Raw genomic sequence first — 18,785 nt, forward strand, 5'->3', positions numbered from 1 at the left:
GGTCACTTCCATAGACAAAGACCCTGTTGGGTAGGTGATAAAAATAACACAATGTCAATATCCAGGAAATTATTATTCTGAGCAATAGTCCTTTGAAAACTAAATACAAATTTATTAACCACTGCAGTGTTATTCATTAGGTACAAAAGACCTATTTTATGTGCTTTTGGCTGTGTAGAACATGGTAGATTGGAGAGAAAAGGCTAGAGGAAGGGAGAGATTAAAGCTCTTATCCTTTCTTAAGTTTATCTTCACGCTGATGAGTAGGTTATTCTTCTGAAGGTTGTGACACTTTTATATGGCAACATTAGATTGACAGTTTTATTTTATCCTCTATGACAATGTCAAAGACATAGACAATCCCTCCTCTACATTGTCTATTCCTTTTGTCTACGGACACGTCGTGAGCACGTTGTTTTCTCGCGTTTTCGCGTAGATTATTTAGAAATAATCCACAAAAATGTCGTCCCACTTAAACTGGATGATTATCCGCAACAACAACGCCTTCATCGTGAAGAAGCGTGACATCAAGAAGCCGTTTAGCAAGGAGCCCAACAATGTGACTAACCTAAGCTCGTACAGATACAACGGCCTCATCCACAAGAAGGCCGTCGGCGTGGTTGAGAACCCGGACAGGAAGGGATTCACAGTGGTCACCAAGAAGGCCAAGGCCACCAACAAGCCAGTGAAGAACATTGTGCGCCGTTCCTTCAAAACCGGCGCGAGGAGATCTCTCTTCAAAGTCAAGAGGTTGCTGAAAGCCAACCACTACCGCACCGACTTGACCAAGGCTACCCTCCGCCGCGCGTCTGCCATCCTCAGGTCCCAAAGGCCCATCAAGGCGAAGAAACCCAAAGCTGCCGCCGCCAAGACCGAATAAGATGTGTATGTAAGCTGACAATAAAAACTATAAAATCTGTCCATGTCTTTGCTTTGACTTTCCAACCTATAAACAGATTTTAAATTAAATAATATTACTTACAGGGTACACCGAGTGCACAGATTTGTTAGGTCTAGGCTAGATATATCTGCAATAATCATGAAATTCATAGATTTCTAGGAATTTGGGCAGGATACAGAGAAGTGAAGTAAAATTGAGAGGTTATAAAAGATCAAATTTCAGAAGTTTGTTTTTGTAAAATTATGCAATTTATTCTCCTCACAGGCTCCCGTAGATGCAATCATAGTTGGCTGAAGTTTTTTTAAGTTAGTTTAAATTTTTACCTTATTCTATATTTTTAAAGCTTTTTAACAGGTAAATACTCTAATGGAGATAATATATTGGAGCTGAACTAGTCGCTTACACCCAATCATGATCCTAATAGGGATATGGACTGATTATCAATGAAAACTCTAGAATTGTGATATCAATCTTATATTGAATAATATAAACAAACCATGATTGTACAACACAATTAGTGTGAAATGAGGTGTATGATTGTGTCGTGAAAAATCAAATGTCTACAAGGATTTATTTTTGTTAAAAACATAAAAGTTCATAATAGTGTGTTCCTTCCTACAATAATGATTGCTAACATTTTTATAATCATCACAAGCACAAAAAAATCCATGGCTGCCAAGACTACCCCAAGGAGTGCCATAACTATACCTGGCCATGTAGCACAGGGCGCTAAGAAGACATGACAAAAGGTCTCCGTCGTGCTCACTCTTGAGGCTGCACTATGTGAGTGATGGCAATGCAAAACTTTTGCTACGTCTTAAATGCGCCCCGTACTAGCCCTTCTGGTCTTCCTCATCCAGCCACTACCTGCTAACTGTCTACGGTCAATGGTCCATTAGGCTGGATGGCACATCCACAATGCCTTATTAGTTCAGTTCAGTTTTTAGAAGGAATTTTTGTTGTCATTTAGAAAGTTCTCTTTATTTTTTAGAGTTGTTTAGCCAAACATTGTGCATGGACTTTATCACATCATAAATTTTACAGTATAATACACTGCCTACAAATACATAGTGATTGTGAATACACTATTTACAAATGGGTAAGTATCACAAACGCTACTTATTTCAACTTACAGCATATTCTATTCAAATCCTTTTATTGTTAGATATGCAATATTTTAAAGTGTGAATCAAAAACTGTAGTAGGTAAGTGATAGATATTTACTTTCAAATGAATTGAATCATTCAACATGTTGAATAATCTTATATACCTACATAGGTAAGAAATTATAGAAATAAAAACATTATACCGACACGCCATCTATATTGATATTCATATAGATTTTGTTTAAAAGTATAAAACTCAATAGATGGCGGTAATAGGACTTTTCAATATAGATCTAAAACGATTTCTAATGCTTAAGAAAATAAATGGGTAAATATTTTTAACAGCAGAAATGGACTTTACATTAAAATGTATTTTGGACAAACATGTTACAATATACTTCCATAAATAATAATAATTAGTATGAACCAAACTCATAACAATACTGGATCTTGTGCAGAATAGTATGGCCAATCTAGTAGGTATAATAACTTAATAAAATGTCACTGGTGAAACCTATGTTCAAAAATTGTAATGATCATGAAGAAGTGGTGTAGGTAATGGTAAGTATTACAATTTATATAATAAAGTACAATAAGTGTTAAGTATGGCCATGAAAGATGAAGATACAAGAAGCTTCAGGTATAAAATACATTAGACGTGAAAAACAAAAGGCACAACATTCATTTTAACCTATTACCAAAGGCACATTAAATCTAAATTCATATTTAATCTGAGGGATGATTCCGGATCTATAGCGCTCTGGGTACTGATGGGTAGAATATAAGGGTGCTTACATAGAGAATCAGGTTACCGGTAGGAGGATACCTACATACCAGAGGCGCGAGCATAGGATTCGATGCTATTTTCGAATCTACACGAAGGGTCTCTTTTACTAAACGCTAAACGTATTTAAATCAAATTTTAAATACATTTTGTACTAACTGACAGACGTATGACAGGCTACTAAATACGTTTAGCGTTTGGTGAAATTCCACATAACATATGGAAAAACAAATGTCACTTTTGGAACTAATTTTGCCTTACATTTTGACAGTGACAGTTGACGATGCGCAACGTTAACGGAGGATCGAAACTTGTGCTCACGACTCTGTACCGCTACCGATAACCTGATTATGCGAAAGCGCCCACTGACAGATTTAAAAACCGGCCAAGTGCGAGTCGGGCTCGCGCACAAAGGGTTCCGTAGCAGCAAATATAATATTACAGTTAAATCAACCTATCTCAAAAACTATAAGAGATACTTTGATCAAACCAAAAATCGTTGAAAGAGTTAATTAGCATGCATCACCTCTATTTTTTTTAGAATTTTATACCCCGTAGTTATAAAAATAGAGGGGGGGGGACATACTTTTTACGACTTTGAGAGCTGATATCTCAAAAACCGTTCACTTTAAGAAAAATGTTTTTTAGAAAACTTTATATCATTTTAAAAGACCTTTCCATTGATACCCCACACGGGTATGTACATCGAAAAAAAAAATTTCATCCCTCAGTTACATGTATGGGGGGCCCCACTAGGGCATGCAATACCGCAATACCGGTATTGCGTAATACCGGGATCCCGGACAAATCCACGCTTTTTTCAATACCGGTATTGAAAGTTAATACCGGTATTGAAGTAATACCGGAATCGGACATTTTTTAGGCTATAAATCAAGCGATTAAGATATAGTTAGCCCTGTGCTCCCATATACTATGAAAGTCCACTTGTTTTAAACCGTTACATGCGGTTTTTGGCCTTTGGAAACCTACTTGTTGTCCATGCGTTCTAAAATTTTAACTCTAATACTCAATTCTCGTAAAAAATATTACATTATACAGAATTTGATTGCTTTTTCTTGTTTTATTTTGCCCTATACGACCTTTAAACAAAATATATGCCATTTATAACAAGGAAGTCTAATACCGGTATTAATACCGGGATCCCGGTATTGAGTGCTAATACCGGAACTCAATACCGGTATTGAAAATATTACCGGTATTGCATGCCCTAGGCCCCACCCCCAATTCTTTTTTTTACTATTTAGTGTCATATTTTTGTAGCGGTTCATACAACACATATTCCCATCAAATTTCATCACTGTAGTACTTATAGTTTCCGAGTAAATCGGCTGTGACAGACGGACATGACGAAACTATAAGGGTTCCGTTTTTGCCATTTTGGCTACGGAACCCTAAAAATCCGGGAAATGCTCCGTTGAGCGCTTTTACATAATCAGGTTACCGGTACAGGTAGATACAGGGAACCCTATTCTCTATGTAAGCACCTTATTCCTTACGGCATTTTAACTATGCTGGGTCATACAGGTAAGATGTATATGTCGCAGGCATCTGGTTTAATCTCCTGTTTGATTGAACCACTAGCCCGTTCATTGGATGGCGCTATTCAGTTGTATGACTAAATGACAACTCGTCAAGTCGTTGATTGTAACGTTCGACGTCTTGACTGAACGTCATTCAGCGGAGTCGTTGAATGGGATATAGTATAGCAACTTTGTAATGTCTGGTTAGGGTGAACATGACCAGACAAGAGTCAACAAAAAGACTATGTTACAAAGCTCTTATCTCACAAATTAACTAAACAATAACAATAAACGTACCTTCATATTGTTGTTTATAATTATCCAGTTACGCTACAACTTTTTCTTTGAAACTATCCGCCCGCGGCGTAATAATAGGTAAATCCACTATTTTAACACAAATAACACACTTTAAAGCTAATTTATTTGCAAAAAACTAACAATATAGGTGCTTTTTGTGTCAGCTGTTAGCTGTTAGACGCCATATTTGTTTGGTTCACCACCTGACTGATTTTAAGTCAGCTAACTAGTTGGACGTTTTGTGACGCTTGTGCAATCAACGTTCGGCCTAGTCATACAACTAAGCAGCGTCATCCAATGAACGGGCTAGCGGTTCAATCAAACAGGAGATTAAACCAGATGCCTGCGACATATACACACTCTATTATAATATCCCCCTTCGCCATTTTTACGTATGTATAGTAGTTTCATCATTGTTTAATCATCTGCTTTTTATTTAATTCAATTTCAATTAATGTTTACAATAGTGTCCGCTAGAGGCGCTGCTAGTTAATGTATGAAAAACCCAAATATCAAACAAAGTTTTCATAAACTACAACAGTAGGTAAGTAGTACACCAACTCTGGTGCTCTAGGTTTATCTACTTGTTTGGACCAAACTGTACCTAACCTAGGTACAGTTTGGTCCAAACAAGTAGATAGATACACCTAAAGTTGGCAGCCTTTGTACCTTGCCTCTGCCAACCTTTTAAAGTAGGTAGTTTGACCGTGGTTTGACCATTGACGAAAGATTCGTCATTGGGTTTAAACCATAGACTTAAATATTACTTGTTTGGATAGAAGGACAGAAGCACACTGCACATTACAGATATACACTGCTTTTATAATTTATTTGCCTTATTTTGTGACTTTATAAACACCCAATGCTCTGAATACAGTTACTAACAGATACAATTGTTACTAAATATAGGAATACACGATTAATTACTCATGTAATATTAACTATGTGACAACTTTTATAATTAAAATTATTTGGAGTTGGTTGACATCATTGTTTGTAGCTGTATTTAGAACAATACTTAAAATATTTTTTCTAATTGAACGATATTACTAAGTTGTGAGATTTTGTAAGTGACGATAGTGAAAATTTAGATGAGATAACTTCACAGTTAAAAATTATTAAATACAATTATTATGATAAGTGTATTGCGAAATATTTACATTATACTATACATATTTATAAGTATAGATACTTTTTGTAATTTGCAAAAGGTGCAATATACTATAAGTAGAGAGCCACACTAGTTTTCAGTATTTAGCATGTATAGCATGTATGGGCTTGATTTATTTGAGCAGCTATTTTTTTAATGATCTCCATATTTGTGAAATTTGTATGAGAATATATATTTATGAAGTACATTATCAGCAGTAATATTCAATATTGATTACAGATATGAAATCTAACATGTATATAAATATATAATTAATTAAATATTCATCTACCACATTTATTTCCTACGAAAAGCTCTTTTACACTGGCGTTATTATCAGTTTTTTATTATTAATTTTACACGTTTTTTATGTTTCATATTTTAGCTAGCTAAACACATAACCTAAGTTTAGGCACACATTTAATTAATGTCTATTATCTATAATCATATATTTTATTAGTGCATACAGTTCATACACGTTGCGTTCGTTAGTGAAACACAAAAAAGTGAAAAGGCAGTGGACGAATGTTATTGTCTACTTATTAAAAATAAATGTTCTAATTGCGTTATTAGAAAATTTACATAAGGTTTTTTTTTTATATTTCGCCAATCAGATGTTAAAAAAATATTTTTTGCCATATGATTTTAAAAAATCCGGAGATGAATAATATTTTTTCGGTTGAACCACTAGATAAGTTACACCCGTGTTATACATATAATTATAAAACATTGTGTGAGGTTTGTAGTTAATTCGTGTAACTATTAATTATTAAATTTATTCAATTGGCAGTTTGTTATTATAACGTTCATTTAATTAACAACTACGGTTACTAATTACAGTATAAAATGAAGTACTTAAGTGTTCAAAACTACAAAAAAAAGTCTACGACCCATGATAAATGAATGAGAAATGTTAACTACTTATTTATCTATTCACATTGTCAATACGTAATACTGAGCCGGCATAACACATGGCATCAAACAGATCTTATATCTAAAATTGTTAAGTCTTTGACCAAAAGTGTTTTCTCGACTTTTATTCAAAGACTTTTCGTGGGACTACGTAGGATGTATAGATCGATAGATGTCGAGTTGTTGAGCTTTCGGCTTTTAATTACCCCTTTTGAAAAGCTTTTTGTGACATAAAACATATGATATGAAAGCTTACTCAAATACAAAATAAGTACAGTATTTTACATTAAATTGCGAAACGAAAATGACTAGGATATTTAACTAATACAATACCTTACAATTAGTTATGTAAACTACCACACTTTATCAATATATCTAATTCAAAATAATACTATTACAAACAATTTGTACCAAATATATTAAAGTAGACAACGATTTCACTTTTATAGTGACATAATTATAAAGCAGAATTCTAGTTAGCTTCACTCAATCAAATATGATTTTTATGTACCTGAGTACATTACTTCTTTGAATCAACATATGAGAGTTCATTGATTTAAAAGTAAATCTAATGAATCAATTATTATTGCCTCTACAAATGATTCACATCATTGATATAAAAAGTAAAGACAAAATATTGTGCGAAATATAGGTACATAGGTTAATAATAGATAACTATAACTCTGGTTTTAAAAAAACTAAAATCTACCCATTCAATTGCTATTGAAGCTCCAGTTTCCAGCTTCCTGACTCACATTTTGTAATGTAATACAAATTAATAATAAGTATATCAATTATTCAACGCTACCGCTATTCTAACAGTAAATGCCACAAAATGCTAAAATACAACCAATGTCACAAATTTATAACAAGCACCAAAATAATTATATGTATGTGCGCTTAGCCTCAAATATAATCTTATTTTATTTTATAAAAATAATCATGGAATGTCAAAACATAACCCTGATTAGTCACTGGACCAAAGGAAAAGGCAAATTTACTATAACAGTAATTAACGATTCGATCATTACAATGATGGTCATCACTTCGCATTAACATAATCCCCCAAATTCAGTTTACAAGAGCTTGCAAGCGTCATCATGAAACTCGAATTATGACTTTCGAGTATAACGATGACGCTTGCAAGCCTCTTGTAAAGAGACAGTTACAAGTCTGTGGTTTTTTCTATAAATTCAGGGGTAAGTCTCTAATATTTGAGGTAAATCCGAGCATTATTTGGTCCTGCAAGAGCCTCTAATGCATATTTTTTACAATAAATACCACAAAAGGGAATGTACCATTTTCATATCACGAAATCAATTAGGTGTAAATACAATTAACTGATGTTTCAATCAACGAGAGCTTTAAATTCCTCAGAATTTCAACATCAGAATAAACACCCACCCAAAAAATTCACTCGCAAGCCAACTTACTATCAAACGAACTGAGCGCGATCCCGAAAGCCTGCAAGGCACACATGGGATACCTATAGTCCATAGTAAACACATCCTCAGCTATCCTCCCAAACTGCATCACCACATAATCGGGCTCCGAATCGTGTACCACCTGGAAATTCTTCACACTAGCCTGAGTGACTCTGCCGTGGAAATTTAGGACATAAGACTGTGTTTCGTCGTTCCATACGGGTGTTTTGTTGTGTAGTACGACTATGTCGTCTAGGTTTTGGCTCTTCCATCGTTCTAGGAGTGTTTCGCTGTCGTCGTGAGGGGAGATGGTGACTCTTTGGCGGTCGGGGGTCATGCCCGGCAGGATCACCGTCATCTTGCGAGGCCCTTTGAAGCCGAGGACGTTGGTGTCCTGTGAAGGTAGTAGTTGGATTTAAGTTTGTGGTAAAGTTAATATATTTTCGTAACGATCAGGATTCCTTTCCTTTACATACAAAAACCCTAACACCACATCTGTCTGTATTGTATACTCAATGTATCTAGGTACTCATAAAAGCCCTTACACCTTATCTGCCTTGCCTACTAATATAATATGCCTTCATACACCGTCTGTCTTGTATAGTCACATAAACGTTTACCCCAATAATTTTATAACTTATATAGGGTTTATGAGAGGTTTTTACAACAGAGAGAAACACACGAAACTCTACTCTTTGTGTTAGTCCAATAATCGAAATTCCTGTATCACATTAACGTTTGTGTACGTCTTACGAATCGAGTGTAAGTTCTATGAATACGTGGTTTACTCTAAAGTCTGTTTTTAAACTCAGATCTGAGATTGAGAGAGATAAAAAAACAGACCGTACATCAGTCTACTCACATAAACCACTGCAGCCAGCTCATGCCTAGTATTCCTGGACTCGTCATGTTTCTTCCACGCCTTCCCGTTGTCATACACAGTGAAGGCCGTGCCCAGCAGGTTGGACCTCAGCTTGCCTGCGAAGCTGTCCGCGTGGCGGGTCAGCTCCGTCGGGTCGGTTGAGATTAGGTAGTTGGATGTGGCGGACTTCTTGCGTTTGCGACCTGTGGGAGATAAGAGTTTTGTGATTTGTGATATAGAGTTGGAAAGACAGAGAGATAAAACGGCTAAATTTCTTGCTATAATGCGCGTAGATAATTAATCAATAACAAAATGGCGACTACTGTGTAGTAGAGTGAAAATGGGCCTACAAACCGGACGAGATAAGTTCAGTCCATCCGCCATATTAATTTATTGTCTCTTTATCTACGCGTTTATATGTAGATCGCATTATAACCAATCACAGCCGCAAGAAAGGACAGATCCTGTCAAAATAGGGGATTGTAGTGTAGCTGCCTACAAATGACAGCTATGTTTTTAATTTCTACTATAAAGCACACCGCGTCGTGGTCACCACCGGGCTACACGTGTTTACGCGCCCCAGAAGACCATGCATGTAGTGTAATACGTATTTACGCGCATCTACCGATATCACAAACTGTCTTACGGGTCCTAAATTGGCAACTGCTATCTCAACAAGAGCGCACAATTTGACAGGATCTGTCTATTCTGACAGCGGCATAGCCAATCATAGACGGAGGAAATGACAGCTTCTGTTTCTATTTTGACAACGGTAAAACTACGCGATTATATACAGATTGCGGCGAATCGCTCTATACCTATAAATGACACCCGTCACATTAAATCACTCACCGGCCAACAGAAACACCTTCTTCCCGTAGTCCTTCTCTAGGTGCAGGAAGTAGGTCGGGTAGAAGCCGCGGTCCATGCCCTTGCGGTCGCGCACGATGCGGCACTTGTACAGCGCCGCGTCGGGGTCACCACCGGGATACACGGGTTTACGCGCTTTGGGACACCGTGGGTGTAGTGGATATAGTGTAATACGTCACAAACTGTCGCACAGGTCCTAAATTGCCTAATTTTACCGCGCTATCACAAAAATAGCGCAAAATTTGAGGAGCTGTCTAATTTGACAGGAGCTGTCTAATCTGACAGCGGAATAAACAATCCCAGCCGCAATAAATTACAGCTTTGCGGATTGCGGCCAATCACCATCACTGACTTGGAATTTTGTAAGAATTTCCACTCACCGGCCAGTAGAAACACCTTCCCATAGTCCTTCTCTAGATGCAGGAAGTAGGTCGGGTAGAAGCCGCGGTCCATGCCCTTGCGGTCGCGCGCGATGCGGCACTTGTACAGCGCCGCGTCGGGGTCACCACCGGGCTACACGTGTTTACGCGCATCCGGCGATCGTGGGTGTAGTGTATATAGTGCAATACGTGTATCCGAAACCTGTGTTATTGCCTAGTGGATCTAACTATATGACAAACCGTCGAACGGGCGGTAAATTGCCTAATTTAAATGATATATCTAGAAGAGCGCACAATTTGACAGGATCGGACTAATTTGACAGGATCTGACTAATTTGACAGGACCTGTCTAATTTCACAGGAGCTATCTACTTTGACAGCAGCTGTCTAATTTGACAGCAGCTGTCTAATTTGACAGGAGCTGTCTAATCTGACAGCGGCATAGCTAATCACAGACGAAGGAAATGACATCTCCTGTCACGATTGTGACAGCGGTAAAACTACGCGATTGCGGTGAATCGCTCAATATATCTACATATAAATGACATCCGTCCTATCTATTCACTCACCAGCCAACAGAAACACCTTCTTCCCGTAGTCCTTCTCTAGATGCAGGAAGTAGGTCGGGTAGAAGCCGCGGTCCATGCCCTTGCGGTCGCGCGCGACGCGGCACTTGTACAACGCCGCGTCGGGGTCACCACCGGGATACACGTGTTTACGCGTAACCGGTCACCGTGGGTGTAGTTGATATAGTGTAATACGTGATTACGCGCCTAAGATACCAGCTGTGTTATTATCTAGTGGATCTATCGATGGCATAAAGTGACGCAGGGGTTCTAGATTGCCTAATTTTACGGCTATTACAGCAATAGCGACAAATTTGACAGAAGCTGTCTAACAGCAGCTATCTCATCTGACAGCTGAATAACCAATCCCAGCCGCAAGAAATGACAGCTACTCTCTTCTCCGACTCTGATGTATGTAGGAATCTATTTAAATGTCCACTCACCGGCCAACAGAAACACTTTCTTCCCATAATCCTTCTCTAGATGAAGGAAGTAGGTCGGGTAGAAGCCGCGGTCCATGCCCTTGCGGTCGCGCGCGACGCGGCACTTGTACAACGCCGCGTCGGGGTCACCACCGGGATACACGTGTTTACGCGTAACCGGTCACCGTGGGTGTAGTTGATATAGTGTAATACGTGATTACGCGCCTAAGATACCAGCTGTGTTATTATCTAGTGGATCTATCGATGGCATAAAGTGACGCAGGGGTTCTAGATTGCCTAATTTTACGGCTATTACAGCAATAGCGACAAATTTGACAGAAGCTGTCTAACAGCAGCTATCTCATCTGACAGCTGAATAACCAATCCCAGCCGCAAGAAATGACAGCTACTCTCTTCTCCGACTCTGATGTATGTAGGAATCTATTTAAATGTCCACTCACCGGCCAACAGAAACACTTTCTTCCCATAATCCTTCTCTAGATGAAGGAAGTAGGTCGGGTAGAAGCCGCGGTCCATGCCCTTGCGGTCGCGTGCAATGCGGCACTTGTAGAGAGTGCCGTGTCGCGCCGGGGTCACTACGAAGGCTTCTACTGCGCCTTCGATGGAACCCTCGATCTCCGCCTGAGAAAGAAATGGCGGCCATGTTGAACTTGTGGATGATATAGGGAGGATTTAGAGCGCGTGCTTGTAGATTAAGGGGCATAGCATAGCGCGCACCAATGGCATCGCGCAGTTTTGACACATTCCAACCGTTCCTAAAAGAGACCTACAAAGTGACATTGGAACAACATAAGGTGGAGACAAAATGATATTATAACCCAACTAATGCCCGATATCACACAACACTTTCTAATGAGTAACTTTTGCTCTATGACAAATAAGAAGGCGAGTCGCGCGCGATGCGGCACTTGTAGAGAGTGCCGTGTCGTGCCGGGGTCACTACGAAGGTTTCTACGGCGCCTTTGACGGAACCCTCGATCTCCGCCTGAGAAAGAAATGGCGGCCATGTTAAACTTGTGGATGATATAGGGAGGATTTAGAACGCGTGCTTGTTGTGATAGACGAATAGCGGTCGAGGGGCATAGCGCGCACCAAAGGCGTCGTGCGAATTTGACACATACCCCCGCACCTAAAACGAGATTTAAAGAGTCTTGTTGGTACAAATACAAGGCGGAGGTAATATGGTATTTTAACCCGAATGATGTAAAGGACTTCGTCAGTTAGAAAGAGCGAATGAACCGACTAAAATTTTTATATCTAGTTTTGTTTCTCCCAAGTATTGTTACGTACGTTGTAAAAACGTTGCATTGGATGAAAAAGCAAAGCAATAAGTCGGAAGTGTAGGTATGCTTTGTGCATAGTCTACAAAATATCTATTTTAAAGTGGTTTAAAGTGTGCGTAAACATTCGTATACCGATGCTTCCAACTAATCATACTCTGTATCATTGAATTAATTTACTTTACTTGGAATTGAAAACTGATCAACATATTAATTAAATCTATTACCATCGTAAGTGATCAATATAAAGTTTATTGACATCGGGTCGCAAATGGATTAAATATTTATTGACGAGGCAACATGTGAGCAAATTATTATCTATTTACCATCTAAATTTCATTATTGAAATGAATTAATTACTTAAAAGCAACTTCAGCAAGTCATCCAAGCGCGGATAAACATAAAATAAAAGTATGGAAGTTTGTTACTCTTTCACGGGAAAACGGCTACTTAAAAAAAAAAATTTTTATGAAATTTGGCATCTCGTAGGTTTCCACGGGATACCTTACATCATGCCCCGCACCTGTACGCGGTAAGAGCTCATGACCGCTACCAGCGATGCAGTGTCATTGGCTCAGTTCTGGGCATGTAGGTATTATTTAGCGACTTTGTTGGTTTGTCGTCGACACGATAAGAAGAGTCACAGTATACGTATTTTAATTCAGGTAGGTAGGTTACGTTTACGATATAAGTAGATTTTAAAAGTACTTATCTCTGAACGAATAACACTAAAGTCATCAACCAGCCTTATTATTGGCCCATTCACAAGCCATCACCATCCACCATCAACCCAAGCTCTCACCTGATTGGGCGAGCCGTCGCTCCTTACGCTCCGATTGGCGGAGTTGAGCGGCGCGACGGCTGCGTCTGCGCAGACGTCGTCTGTGCTCGCGTCTCGCGCCATGCTTGTGACCGGCACGCTTTCTTCTTCTTCTTCACCACTGTGCACCCCGTCGCCCACTGTCAGCACTTCTATCTGGTTTCCAAGCTCTGTGGGAGGAATGGGAGAGTTTTAGTGTGGTTTTCTCAGTTGAGGGTGTTCTATTCTATTGTGGGTTGACTGCAAGGGATGAGACATGATGCCATAATCTCTAGGGTTGGAACGGTGACTGGGATGATTTTAGATTTTTGAGCTTTAATTTATAGCTATTGAATGAACTTTTCCGTTGTGTTACACCCGTTACTTCCTGCTCTCTGAACCTCATGAAGGTTGACTGCAAGAAAATGCTTTGAGTAGTAAGCCCATCCGATTGTACGAGAAGACTTTTGTTAATTGTGCAATAAGTATTAATAAACGCATACATTCAAAAATATAGCCGGAAATAGTCATGAAATCGGGGGATCTTTTAGACAGACATTCACATAGCAAACTTATAACACTGTAATTTAAGTAGCAATTAGGTACATTGATATTCATAGGTACGGTTGAACAGGCATTCAAATTACGAACACATGGAGCGATTAGATTACTGAGCCTAGAAAATCGATAGTTCAATAAGTAAAGTACGATCTGCAAAAAAGATAGCGAAAGTTCCATAAAAAAAACAAAACTCATAGCCTTATCAGTAGAACAAATCATACTCACAGCCACTCTTTGAAATTATTATTTAAACGGTGACGGCATGATTTTTATAACTCAGATTCTCTTTTATCCAAAGACAGAATCAAATATGTATTTAGTAGGTTGTATTAAATTTCTATAGGATATCGTGTTTAGTCAGCAACTGAAGCTAATCTGTCCGGCTGTTCCAGCTCTAGAGTTAATCACCAAAAAGTAGAACAATAATATTTTTTTTTGCTGACCGTACCCATGCATCATTAACACCAAGACTTACTCATAGCTAATAGGCACAAGGCAAGGATACTCGGTAATGTTGGTTCTACTAATGACTCAGCTATTCGCCCCCTTACTCACTGTGTGGATTGTTATCGTAACTTTGACCTACTTTAGTAAGAAGTATTCTATTCTGTTTAGTTTAGAAAACATTCCTTCGATGAGTTAGTAAAATAATTACGATTATTGCGATTATCATCCAACATGTAGGAAGTGTATCTTAATACAATGGTGTCTATTCTTCGTTTCGTTTCAATCAGGTTTTCTGTCGAAATTTTACATTATTATATGTAATTAAAATAGTATACAGAAAAATCGCTTCTCACGTATGCTTGTATGTGCATGCTTATAGATCTTTAAAACAACACAATGGAAATTAATGCATACGAAGCCGCAGGCAAAAGCTAGCTCTATTTTGTTTGGGACTGTTTGGGATGTAATGGAGTGTTGTTTATTTGACGTAAAATATTACAATTATTTGTCGAAAGCCATAATATTACTATTTCACAAAGGCCCCGCCACTAAGAAAGAAAGATGTTTGTCAAATATTGTATATCATCGCTACGCTCGTTACTGCACGTACCGAAGTTCATAGCCCTACATATTTCAGTGGAGTTTCAGGGTGTTCCAAATCGATAGGTACTCACGAAGGTCGTTGGTAGGCTCGTCATCTAACTAAAGGTAAGCGTCCAACTATCGGTATCTTACGTATCGCAACAAACGGATTTTTATAGATGTTTGGAGAAACGGGGTCGGCAATGCCGATGACGTGGACGCACTTGTGTGAATTTCTATACAAAGAATACTGAAAGCTATGGCTCAGTTTCACATTTGAGTAAATCTACCTAAGCTTGAATCAGCCAATCACAGCGCTGCATTCCATATTCAAACTCTTCTTATCTTGATATTCTTAACTGTGAAACTGGGGGTGTGTGTCCGTTGCGTGCGACCTTTACAGCAAACTAGATGACATTCATCACTCGGTATGACACTAATGTGCCTACTGCCAAATCAGAGTGCCTGCAATACGAGTAGTTGAAGAAGGGTTGTTTGTACACGAAACTCATAAATTATATGTATTTAGGGGAATTCCAAGGCAAAGAGAAGTTGTTGCTAAAAAAAAGGTTGAGGGCAGATATTTTGTTGTGTGAATTGTAATTTCTACATTTAAACTTTGGAGTTACAAATACACAGAAAGTGAATTTAAGAATCAGCTCATCAGCTAACAGGACCAATAATCATGATCATCATCACAACCCCACATGCCTCAGCGCACAGGTCTCCTTCCAATGAAACAAGGGTTTTAGGCCTAGTCCACCATGCGGGCCTGGTGCGGATTGATGGATAACAGTAATATGAAGTACTAATACATCTTTTTTTTATAGCCTATTTGTTTTTCCACTGACGACTGAATGGCGTAGTGGTTAGTGACCCTGACTACTGAGCCGAAGGTCCCGGGTTCGATTCCTGGGGCAGATATTTGTTTAAAGACAGATATTTGTTCTCGGGTCTTGGATGTGCCCGTAAAATGGCAATAGGCCCGCCCCCTATTACATTGGGACTAACATAACACTCTGGCGAAAAGTGGGTGCAGCAATGCACCTCTGCCTACCCCGCAAGGGAGTACATTAGTACAAGGCGTGAGTGCGTGTGTGTATATCTGTAAGTACTTGATGTACCAAGCTACTGAAAGAATAATTACACAACACTCTCTCTCTCTCAGCCTTCTGTAGTCCACTGTTGGACATAGGCCTCTCCTAACGATCGCCACCCCAAACGGTCACCCGCCATCTGCATCCAGAGGCTTCCCGCTACCTTCCGCAGATCATCAGACCAACGGGTTGGGGGCGACCGACACGCCGTTTGCCGACACAGGGTCTCCACTCCAGAACCTTTGTACTCCAGCGGTTGTCGGCTCTGCGGGCTACGTGGCCAGCCCATTGCCACTTCAGCATGCTAATCCTTTTGGCTATGTCGGTAACTTTAGTTCTCCTGCGGATTTCTTCATTACGAATCCTATCTCGCAGGGACACGCCTGACATAGCCACACAAGCTCAGAGTTGCTCAGCGTGCTACACAACACTAGATAGTTGATTTTCATTAACCCCAATGAATATTGATTTGTGTTAATCATTACATACTAATTAATAATTCAAAGCTTTTCATTTACTTGGTGTAGGTATTGTTTAACAGGTTTAAAATATTATACTAAATTGACTAATATTTGTTTTTTTTTTAGTTATCTCTTGCATGTTTGATTTATTTTGCTGTAATTCCTTAGGACTTGTTACAGTGTCAGCAAGATCAATGTCATGGCATCAATAAATATTTGGGATCAAAAGCTTATACTGCATAAGCTTTTGATCCCAAATATTTATTTCTTTTAGATATGGAGAGACTTTTACTCACCATCATACGTTGATATCCTATTGGTCTGTAGTGTGATCACTTGATCAGGGTTCACGGGTGACATTAAAAACTGCATTGGTCCATCATATCCTGTAAATGGTAATTTATTTAGAGCATTTCTTCATAAAGAGTGTACATTTAACATTCTGTTGAGTGTAGAGGATGTCTGGATTACCAAAAAATATACTTAACAGTCATAAAAGTGCTAGGATAAGTTTAGTGTGAATCATTGAAAATTCAATGTTTTGCAGCAACTTTTCTCTTTGTTCTGGTTCTGCCTACAGCTTCATATATCTACAGGAGTATTAGTTACTAATGTAGGTACATAACATAAAAACCTTACCATGTAATTCTCTAGATCGACTACTCGATATAGGGCGTTTAGCAGACCCCACTCTCAGGTCATTAGCCTGCACCATTCCGGCGTTTTGACGCTTTTGTTTCATCTTCAGCTCCATGAGCTGACGCTGGAATTGAATTATAATTAATAAGAATATCGATTAAACCACTAAATCTATACTCAAATATAGGAAACTTGAAATTTCTTACGCACCTGCTGTTCCAGCTTTTGATCCCGAATATTTATTGATGCCATGATTTAGCGTACACTGTATTACTTCACAAACGTAGAAAAACTAAAACTACAGGGAATACCTATCATAAATTGGCTTTTAATTCACAATTTAAGCGAATAATTGGCATTTTTTTAAGCTCAATTTTTGTTTATAAATCATCTTGCCTACCGTTGCCCAGGGTGTAATGTTACCAGGAAATAAAATTATTTTCTACCAATAATGTATTGTTAATAAGGAGGTGGATTCGGTCGGTGTGGTTGCATTGCGGTTGTGGTTCCCATTCTTTTGTCTGCCACTGCCTGCCGTGCCGTGATTTTTATAAATTGTTTTAAAATATTTTTTGGATACAAAATAGTCACCAATTTTATGAAATCCGTAAGTTTATTTAATTTAAATGGGTAGGTCTGTAACATTTTTGTTGAACTGGTTATACTGAAAGGTAAAGCAAACTGTACATGAAAATTTATATACGGTTATTTAAATAGAAAAAGAAAAACTTTACTGTTTCCTACTTTCTACATTCTATCAAGTACAAGAACTTTGTGTCAAGTATAAAGTTAAACCTGTGTTGGAATGTTGGATCTTTTTTAGTTTATCTTGGCCATATCTCTCTATGTCTCATTTTTTATAGTTTTTGGGTACTTAAGTTTTCTTAAGTTAAACAAAACAAATGCGATTGAAAAATAAAAGTAAAATTAGTAAATACTTTTTTTGCCACACGCCAACTTACACTTGACGCGCTGTATGTTCGGTATGGCCTGGGTCTCCTATTTTATGCTATATGCGGCGTCCGACTTTGACGTAAACGTTTCGATCAACGTCCTATGGCCTACCTACGGCGTCTACGCGCAAACGTCAGCGTGTGAGGGAGACCGCTTCAGTACATTTCTATAGTGAGCATCGTGACGCGGCCTACGGCGTGACGCTGGACGCGACCTACGGCGTAAATAGGAGACCCAGGCCTAAGATGGTGAGGGTGACATCCGTCAGTGAGGAAAACATGGCTTGATTGGATAGTAGGTATTTAAATCACTTTGCGAATGCGAGTACTCCATCATAATAATTTACTGATATAGTTAATACTAATAATAATATGGTTCAAACAATTTCCTTAATAATTTCAACTGTTAGAGCAGCTTACGTTTAGCTTAAAGTTTAAAGCTTGAGGTTTTGATATACCTACACGACTATACCTAGTGATAGATTAATATTCGTGTAGGTATATCAAAACCTCAAGTTTTAATACTCACAAGGGCACCCATCTCTCTGATTCTGGGCACCCCTTTTCCCCAATATTATTGTGATTTTGCGTGTGATACGGATTATATTCTATTTAAGTCTATGTGTGGGTGTCACGCTATCTCGAATGGAACCTTTGTGCATTTCCCCAAGTTCTAAACTGGCTTCCTAAGCTTCGACCATTTCCGATAACGCTGGTCCACTGCGGGTTG

The 18,785-nt window shown here is 38.6% G+C and overlaps 2 protein-coding genes across 2 annotated transcripts; one reads left to right on the forward strand and one right to left on the reverse strand.

Moving 5' to 3' along the window:
* Window positions 1–393: 393 nt before the first annotated feature.
* LOC105388192 (60S ribosomal protein L28) lies at window positions 394–897 on the forward strand. The gene is given in 1 exon segment (NM_001309125.1): window positions 394–897. A coding segment is annotated over 1 exon segment (420 nt). The 5' UTR covers window positions 394–460; the 3' UTR covers window positions 881–897.
* Window positions 898–7,274: 6,377 nt separating this feature from the next.
* Window positions 7,275–17,517, reverse strand: LOC105385943 (protein king tubby). The gene is made up of 7 exons (XM_048625493.1): window positions 17,313–17,517; window positions 17,103–17,226; window positions 16,760–16,849; window positions 13,319–13,506; window positions 11,677–11,857; window positions 8,978–9,180; window positions 7,275–8,509 (listed from the first exon to the last, which is right to left on the reverse strand). Exons 1-7 carry the CDS (start codon window positions 17,352–17,354, stop codon window positions 8,105–8,107), a joined length of 1,233 nt encoding a protein of 410 aa, XP_048481450.1. The 5' UTR covers window positions 17,355–17,517; the 3' UTR covers window positions 7,275–8,104.
* Window positions 17,518–18,785: the final 1,268 nt, after the last annotated feature.

Source organism: Plutella xylostella, chromosome 14, assembly GCF_932276165.1.
Source record: "Plutella xylostella chromosome 14, ilPluXylo3.1, whole genome shotgun sequence".
NCBI classification, from domain to species: domain Eukaryota; kingdom Metazoa; phylum Arthropoda; class Insecta; order Lepidoptera; family Plutellidae; genus Plutella; species Plutella xylostella.

Excerpts from the sequence above, each read along its gene's own strand:
- LOC105385943 (XM_048625493.1), bottom strand. The coding sequence starts at position 17,354 with ATGGCATCAATAAATATTCGGGATCAAAAGCTGGAACAGCAG. Across the intron at positions 11,858-13,318 it reads GCGACGGCTCGCCCAATCAG|GCGGAGATCGAGGGTTCCAT; the intron begins GTGAGAGCTTGG and ends TTTCTTTCTCAG. Across the intron at positions 9,181-11,676 it reads GAAAGTGTTTCTGTTGGCCG|GTCGCAAACGCAAGAAGTCC; the intron begins GTGAGTGGACAT and ends TATCTCCCACAG.